The 8,625-nt window shown below is 42.4% G+C and overlaps 1 protein-coding gene across 1 annotated transcript in view; it reads left to right on the top strand.

Moving 5' to 3' along the window:
• Positions 1 to 8,619, top strand: part of CHD1L (chromodomain helicase DNA binding protein 1 like) — a gene marked incomplete at its 5' end in the record, with an annotated part of 21,412 nt that extends 12,793 nt beyond the window's left edge. The window contains 11 exons of the mRNA XM_017731908.1: positions 357 to 471; positions 899 to 1,052; positions 2,146 to 2,311; positions 3,620 to 3,765; positions 4,134 to 4,297; positions 4,918 to 5,126; positions 6,147 to 6,245; positions 6,988 to 7,058; positions 7,310 to 7,424; positions 7,659 to 7,767; positions 8,465 to 8,619. Coding sequence (XP_017587397.1) covers positions 357 to 471; positions 899 to 1,052; positions 2,146 to 2,311; positions 3,620 to 3,765; positions 4,134 to 4,297; positions 4,918 to 5,126; positions 6,147 to 6,245; positions 6,988 to 7,058; positions 7,310 to 7,424; positions 7,659 to 7,767; positions 8,465 to 8,543 — 1,427 coding nt within the window. The remainder of the gene's footprint in view (positions 1 to 356; positions 472 to 898; positions 1,053 to 2,145; positions 2,312 to 3,619; positions 3,766 to 4,133; positions 4,298 to 4,917; positions 5,127 to 6,146; positions 6,246 to 6,987; positions 7,059 to 7,309; positions 7,425 to 7,658; positions 7,768 to 8,464) is intronic.
• Between the last annotated feature and the right edge of the window lie 6 nt (positions 8,620 to 8,625).

Below are 8,625 nucleotides of genomic sequence, written 5' to 3'. Positions count from 1 at the left end.
TTGTGGCTTCAGAGAAGCCAGTCCTTGCTGGGATAATCTGCCTGCCAGCAGAAGAGTAATGTCTATGTTCATCAGTCCTTGACAATCAGTCTCCTTTGCATTGGTTCACTCAGACTCTATGGTTTTTGATTACATTGCATTGTACAGCTTCTTTTTTGGGCTGTTGCAGAAAGCTGGAAATGGAAGGCTTACCCATCTGTTTAGATCCTTATGAGACTTAGATTTGGGTTTGAGAGATGGATTGAATTAGCTACAGTTGATCAGATCTGACAGAACTTTGCATAGCATAAATTCTCCAGCTTCTCCTTTATTTTCTGTTGGTAACATATTTTATGACCTTCTTCTTTTGTTTGTAGGTGGAGTTGGCATGAATCTGACAGCAGCAGATACAGTTATTTTTACTGATAGTGATTTTAACCCACAAAATGACTTGCAAGCAATAGCAAGAGCTCACCGGATTGGGCAGCACAGGTGAGAAATGGCAAAATTTGTGGTTTGGTTGCTGACTCTCTTGGCCTCTCAGTATTACTTTCCCTTTCCATAGGCAATGGAAGGTTAAAGTATAAGGGTAGATTGAAGATCAAAGGGGAGCAGAGAAGATTTTGTGTCTTCATTTTCCAGCTGCAGCCTCATACAGCCGTGTCCCTGTCATGTATCCAGGGTGGGAACTTTGTAAAGCTGGAGTAGGAGATGGAGGCTGGAGGTTTGCCTGCACTTTTGCAGTGAGCATTTCTCCTGTGTCAAGCAGAATTGTATCAGCATCACATTTCTGCTGATTATTTTTGTTCATTTTCTTCCTGCCTTCTTTACCTACCAAAGGAGTGGGTGAGGGGATAGTAAATAGCTGAGTGCACCTCAAAACACAGTAAGTAATTAGAATTTCCTTAAACTTTTCAAGGCCTGTAAAAATTATCCGTTTGATCGGGCGAGATACAGTTGAAGAAATAATCTACCGCAGAGCTGCCTCTAAGCTCCGCCTGACCAACGCCGTTGTAGAAGGGGGGCAGTTTGCTCTGGGAGCGCCCAAGCCTCAGGGAGCAGCAGAGTTACAGGTAAACCAGAGTTGTATCCCCAATCTGACTCCAGTGACCACCTGAGAAATGTCCCAGAATGTTTCTGTGTTTACGTTGGATTTGAACCTCTTCAAACAGTTGTGCGTTGACGTGACAGCTTTTGTACGTAGGAATCAAAATGACATCCCAGGTGCAGACAACATCTGATGTTTGAAGACAGTTTTTGCAATTTTGAAGTGCATTCATTGTGGGAAAAGGGTGTGTTGGTTTGGAGAAGAGGGGAAGACAGAACCTTTCTTTGTCTCGTTTTTTTAATTATAATTAGTGGAAATTATAAAAAGTGGAAGCTGACTCATTGTTTCTAGAACTGATCTGTCTCTGGTGCTTTTCTCTCACAAACAGAGCTGATCAGAAGTCAGCTGATAACCTAGTCAGCTTTTGATTGCTAGTCTGAAACTTGGTCAACCTTCTTTTGACCTCTTGGCAAATACAGTGTCTCAGGAGTCGGGGCATGATTTATAATTCTGACCTGAAAGCTGAGGTTTGTGCTGAGAATCTGGCTTGAAAATCTCAAGCAAAGTGACATTTAAGGGAATATAACCCCTGTGTGCAGCTAAACCTAGAAGAGGTTTGGATTTAGTGTATCCTTCCCCCTCTGCCTCCCCTCCCCACCCCATTAGTATGTATCTCAGCAATTACAGTTTCTGTGGGAGAAGTGGAACTGAGCCCATAGGAAATTCCATGCTGATATTTTTCTCCCCCTGGATTTTTATGGTATTTAGGCTTTTGTTTTAAAGGGTTTGGGGGCAAAAACAAAGCTGGCCTTTCTGGCTATGAAGAAAGCTGCTTGAATGCAGTCAGTACAGTGCTGTTTTGTCATTTAGCCCTGAAGAAAAACGACTGTTCAAGTCTGGATGAGTTAAGATTGAAGGAGGTATGTTGCTGGGGCTTGTCCCATCAGGTGTAGGGAGAATGGGGCATGTTAAAGCATAAGTATTTTGATAGGCAGCCTTAAAGCTTATGTTCCTCCACTCGTACATCCTTTGCACTGAAGCCTGAGAAGTTCAAGACACTGGGATTGACATGGAATTAGAGGATAATAATACTAAACTTCCCCTTCTCTTTGTTAAAGCTGAGTGAAATCTTGAAATTTGGCCTGGATAAATTGCTCTCCTCTGAGGGAAGTACTATACAGGATGTGGAGCTAGAAAACATCCTTGGAGAGACAAAAGGAGGGCAGTGGATAATGGACATTGTGCTGCCACAAAAGGAAGAGAATGAAGAAGAGGATACAGAGAGTAAGTTAAGAATCTCAACAGCTGTGTCATTTGAGTGCTGATAGAGAAGGCTTCCCAGGTAGGGGTTGCATTTTTCAGGCAAGAAGAAGAAAAGCAGAATTGTAATTAAGTTACTTGGATTTTGTTTGTGGCCTATCCACAAACTTTATTTCTGAGTCTCTATGTGTATTTTTGTTCTTTTTGGTGTCCTTATTTGCCTGTTTGTAAGGTAATGTTAACAATATTTGCCCAGTTTTGGTGGCTGGGAGTTGAATTCCTTTTCATATTTTAGTACCTCAGATGGAAATTCCTGAGAAATGGGTAAATACTCATATTGTACCTACTGCTTTTCCCACAGAGAACCATTAAGATAGATCTACTGTTTTGGAGATGTAATAGTAACTTAAAGAAAGGCTATATAGCAGGTGTTTCATTTTGTATCTCCAAATAAAAGATTATTGGCTATGAAAATCCAAAAGGTGAGATAAGAAATGCAGAGTCATGGATTCTATACAACTAAAACAAACCTGCTCTGTCTTCAGAACCCTGCTCTCCAGCCCAAATGTCACCCAATTTTGGTTAATTTTTCATAGCCCCATACTAGATGAAAATAAATTCTAAGGATGCTTCCCTCTACGAGTGCTTTCTTTCCCAGAGAAAGACTGAATTTTTGTCTGGGTACACAGTAGCACTTAAATATAGATTTGTGACTGAAGTTAAAATGTGGCCCTGCAGGATAGTTATTGTCCATCCAGAGCAGTTGCTGGCAACGAGTAATTATTTCCTGAGAGTTAGCAAAGAGTGGTATTTTCTGGTGGTGACTTAAAAGAGGAGCAGTGGTACCACACTGTGTAATAGGTGTTGGGAAAATAACTCACGTGGTGGGCAGCAACCCTGGGCTGCCAGAGTTCCTTGCTTTCATTTCATTGGGGAACTCAAAAGCAAAGATTTGCTGTCCCTTTACAAGAGCTGCCTGTAACTACACAGCAGAGCTAAATGAACTCTCCACTGGCAGAGATGGAATGACCAAAGAGAACAGCAATGGAACCACAATTTAAAATAATTAATTGACTGAAATAAGACAAAAGGTTCCTTGCCAGTCTAAACATCTAAAATGAAAAGCTTTTGTCTAAGGAAGCAAATCTTGATTCTCTTGTTTCTACATGATGCTGACTCTGGTCATACCAGAAAATTATGAGAGTGAAGAACTTTTTCTGCTGAGGGTAGAACAATGTCACAGAAGAGCCAAATTTTTTTTTGATCTCACTGTACATTTTAGGTGTTAGTAGGTTTCAGTTCCCTTTCACACTTTTAAATTATTTTTTAAAGATCACATGTACGTGTATGAAGGCAAAGATTATTCAAAAGAACCCAGCAGAGAAGACAAAAAAGCATTTGATCAGCTTTTGGATCTTCAGAAAACATTGATTGAAGAGACCAGTAAGGAAGGGAGAGCTCTTCGGAACAAAGCAAACGTAAGGCAGATGTGACAAGGCACACGATGCTCTTTCATTTGCTTGTGGAAGATGAAACTTGGCAGTTTTCTCTTTTTACCTACAGCTTGCAGAAGGCATGTTAAAAGATTTGGATGTAAATGTACTAAAGTTGGCTCTGGAATCGGGGCTTGACAATTCAGCAGTTCTGCTGACAGATCTGAGATATGCTGTACAGGGCACTCATACAAACTCAGGTCACAAACCCACATATTATGTGACAATTGAGATCTGATGATTAAGACTTGGGGACAAGTAAACAAATGGGAAAAGAATGTAGGTTAAGGAGGGCATCAGGCATGATTTTAAGAAGAGCAGTTTTTTTCTGTGATATGTCTTTCTTTCTCCAGGCCCTTCTCACAGGCCTACGGGAACAGTCAGCCAGGAGGAAGCACCTGCTGAGTGAAGAGGAGCTGGAGGCTCGGAGGAAGAAGCGCCAAGAAGCAGCAGCAAAGAGAGCAAGGCTCATGGAGGAAAAGAAGGCAGCAAAAGCAGAGGCAGAACACAAGAAAAAGTATGGTTTGTGCTGCATCTACTACTTGTGAACTGATGTCTGTTGCACTATACTCTAGAAATGTGTGTCCGACTGACGAAAATAATATGCTCAAAGTGCACAACATGGGGATGTGAAGGTGGAAAAATGGCTCGAGTCCCTAGCAAGGGCTCTTTCCTCCTGAATATGCTGCCTGACTTCACATCTACTCTAATTCATGGAGAGAGGCCTGAATAAGAGCCCCATGTCTGACTGTACAATCAACGAGCGCTTGGGAGAAGCTTTCTGAAATATCACAGTTGGCCCCTACAAATTGGTCTGACATCTGTGACTCTCTGGCACATGTCTTAACTTCCTCCTTCTTGTTTCCCAGGTGTTCTTCCTTTTCACCACTCCAAGTAGCTCCTTGCCCTTTGTTATATGCTCACTTTTTCCATGCCTGCAATTGGCTTATCACATTGGCATGTGGCTCTTAATATCATAGATAAGAACTGTGGTAACTTGTTCTGGCCTAAAGTAGGGGAGGGAGCAGAGGGAATGCAGGTCTAGGTCTCCTGTGTTTCACTGCAATGATTTAAACCAAGCTGTGTGCCTCCACCTTTGATTTTCATTGAACATCCTCTTCTCTTGTTTGGTTTCAGGATGGCCTGGTGGGAGGCCAATCATTACACATCTACCTGCCTTCCTTCAGAGGAAAGTGGCTCTGAGGAAGAGTTTGAGGAGGATGAGTTGGGGCAGAATGTGGATTTAGATTACAAAGATGCAGACCAGAACTATATCAAGTACATCGTGGGAGATGTAACCCACCCTCAAGCAGAAGAGGAAGATGCCATCATTGTCCATTGCCTAGGTGGGACTTGTGAACAACAGAAGTATTGTTGGGTGGGGTGAGCAAGGGAGCTGAATTGTCCCTACTGGCTCAATAATTTCTAATTCTGAAATACTTTGGATTTGAGTCTGACTTAATCTCAAGTGGTGCAGAGGCAATACAGCCTCTAATCCAGCATGTACAACCCACACAAGTACTAGCAAGGTGTGCAATGTTTACCCCATTGTGGATTTATGGGTAAACCTCTTCAAAGGTGCCTGTAAGGCTTGAAATTTTATATCTGTGGCTAAATGATGACATCTCCTGAGAGCAGGGCCTTTTGTTTATCCTGTAGGAGCTGTAGGGATCAAACTGAAATACTGAAATTCATCATCTTTTTCCGGTCAGCAGAGAGAGACAAACACTTCCAGAGGCTGAGGTCAGACTTCCTTGGTCCTTGTCTCTCAACACTGACAGTACAGAGGCTCTAGGCTAGTCTCCTAATTTAAGACCCTGTTTTAAGACACTAAAGCTGAGGGAGATAAAGTCACATTACGGAATTTCTCCTGAAGCTGTGTTGGAGCTGCTGTCTGGCCAGGGCTATAGCAGAACATCATCATCTGCTTTGGCTTGGGTTACACTGTGCACAAAACCTCATGTTTGAAGTGAAAATGCCAAGTAAAGTGAAAGACTGCAAGCACCTAGTGTGAGAAGCCCAAGGCACCAATCTGGGGATATACTGCATGCATGCTTTGTGTACCTATATGTATATATGTGAGGATAGTGTCAGGTTTATATGCTCAGTGCTATGGTTAGTGCTTGTTTCTGCATTCTCGATGGACGGTAAGGAATTTTTCTGCAGAGCTTTTCAGGGAACTGTGACAAGTTTGTTTTTCTCAAGGGCTGAGGTTTATCTGATAGTGGCTGGCTTAAGTCTGTGTGTAGTTCCCATATCTGGTTTTGATAATCACTTGTTGCCTGTGTACAGAGCAGCTGCCTCTCCTGGAGAGGTGGTCTCCAACCTCACTTCTAAAAGGAGCCTAACTTGTCATTTCATTCTAGATGACTCCGGCCGCTGGGGAAGGGGTGGTTTATTCACTGCTCTAGAGGCTCGTTCTGATCAGCCAAGGAATATATATGAGATGGCAGGAAAGATGAAAGGTAAGAGATTAAAATATGACCTGAGGCCAAGGTACTTAAAGAGCTTAAACCCCACTGACACTGGAGGAGTGAGGTGCCTGGATACCTCGATACTCATGTGTTTTTCTCTAGATGTGTGCATCCCAGCTCCGAAAGTACTACTTCAGCGGGTGCTTTGACTTGACTTGTTTGGAGTGTGAGAACTCTGTGTAGAGGTTGATCATTCCAATCCATCCTGCAAGTCATAAAAAAAGGGAAAAAACCCAGACTTGTACATTACTCACAGAATGGTTTTCACTGTGTAAGACAGAGCACTGCATCTTCTGTCAACGTGCTTTTAAGAAGGGTGAAGGGCACCTGAGGCAATACTCAGCTGAGCCTTTGCTTCCCTCTGAGCACTAATCTTTTCCTGAGCATGTATTAACAGTTTTGAGATACCTGCAGCTGGTTAGGGATGAACATCTAGCTATAAGGTGGACCTGTTGGTCTTTCTCATCTTCTGGGAGATGCTTTCTTCTCATTTCAGTGTCTCTCTTTCCATTTGTTGTCTTTAACTAGGAAGTGTGTATGCCACTGTGTGGCTTGGGGGGAAAACATTTGTTGTGCTTCCCTGGGCAAAGGATCTGACTGCTAAAACCATCATGAGGAGATACAGTCTCAGAGAATAATACAGAATGTGACCGTGGAATCATTGCTGCATTGACTGCCTGTTTACTCGTGGGGACTGATTTTTTATTGTTGTAATGTTCTTTTTCCTGGACAGACCTGGAGTTAGGAGGAACCCTGCTATTCCCTATTGATGATAAAAAGTCCCGGAAAAAAGGACAAGATTTGGTGAGAATGAGTTCTTTTTCTGTTTTGCTCTCTCCATATGTTTTTGAAGCTGGATGAAATGAACCTTATGTCTTTTTCATAATAATAATGGCACTAATTACTGAACATGGCTAAGTTGCAGTTAAATATTAGAGATAATTAGTTCTTTTCCTCATTTATTAAAGCTAAAAGTTAGTAATGCAGCTTTCCAACACTATGTCTCTTAGTACTGTATATAGATTCCATTTCAATTTTTGATTTTTTTTCCTTAGCTGGCCTTAATTGTAGCTCAGCACCGGGATCGGTCCAACAACTTGTCTGGCATTAAGCTGTCAGCTTTGGAAAAGGGCCTGAAGAAGATTTATTCAGCAGCCAAGAAAAGGAATGGTAAGTGTCTATGCAGTAGAACAGCGAATCCATACATGTGTGGTTGCACGTAAAGATGATGACCAATTTCCACCTCTGCTGTTTTTTCTAAAGTGAAGTGAGATCTCCATAGCAGATATGTCGCTCAAAAATATTTCTTCTGTTCTTGTTGGGTAGCTTGAAGTCTTTTTCTAGATTGCTTTCTGTTTGTGTATCTTCTCCTGAAGAGTGTGCACTCTGTTCCCTCCTTCTCAGCAACAGTGCATCTTCCACGGATCGGGTATGCAACAAAAGGCTTCAACTGGTACGGCACCGAGCGGCTCATCCGAAAGCACCTGGCGGCACGGGGTGTGCCCACTCTTATGTATCCTTTTAGGGTGTGTCTCATTCTGTTCACCATCTAGTACTGAAATGATCCTCTAAATAGCTTGGTGAATGCAAAGCAAGGAGGCAAGGCAAGGCACAGATGCCAAAGTGCAGCTAAAAACCTGGTTTCTTTGACTTTGCTGTCAGCATCCAGCATTCCTGACAGCATCCAGGTACTCATTCCACACCAAAGACTTAGCATTTTAATGACAGATGAGTGTGATTCAGCATGCCTGTCAGAATTTGTTAGAGCCAGGTGCTAGTCTTCTGTTGACAGCATGGACTTACCTGTATATGCCACATCTGTGGGGGACATGACTGGAATTTCAGATTAACGGAAGTGACTCAGAAAGCAGCAAAAGTGAGAATATAAAAAAACATTACAGTGTTCCAAACAAGTGATAGCCTGCTTCCTTGGCTGAGCATGATGAAAGTTGGTGTGTTAGGACAGGCTTAGGAAGGCTTTCACCTTCCAGGAAAGGAAGCAGGTTTACAAGGAGGCTCTGTTTTGTCACTTCTCTTGGAAGACGTGCATTTGCCGTACTGACGCTGTCAGCAATTCTGTGAAACTGAAAACCTGAAACAAAGACAAAAGTATTCAGAGCATTTTCACTCTCTTCCTTGGTGAGTCTGTTAGTGGACATGTTGTCTGGTATTTGTTGACACTTCACAGCATTTCCTTGACACTTTATTAGATACTACTTCTCTAGGAATAAAAGTTCCTCCTCTGCTTCACAGCCATATTCATCTTCAACAACAGTCTCAAAGCCATGAAGATGCAGTTAATTTCACCAAGAACATGTGCAAAAAGTGACCATCACTCAGGCAGTCCATGTGCATTCACGTCAGAAACATG

The sequence above is a fragment of the Corvus brachyrhynchos genome, unplaced genomic scaffold (assembly GCF_000691975.1).
Source record: "Corvus brachyrhynchos isolate BGI_N302 unplaced genomic scaffold, ASM69197v1 scaffold3, whole genome shotgun sequence".
Lineage (NCBI taxonomy): Eukaryota > Metazoa > Chordata > Aves > Passeriformes > Corvidae > Corvus > Corvus brachyrhynchos.
The sequence above is the reverse complement of the archived record's forward strand: the minus strand, read 5'-3'. Positions and strand labels throughout refer to the sequence as shown.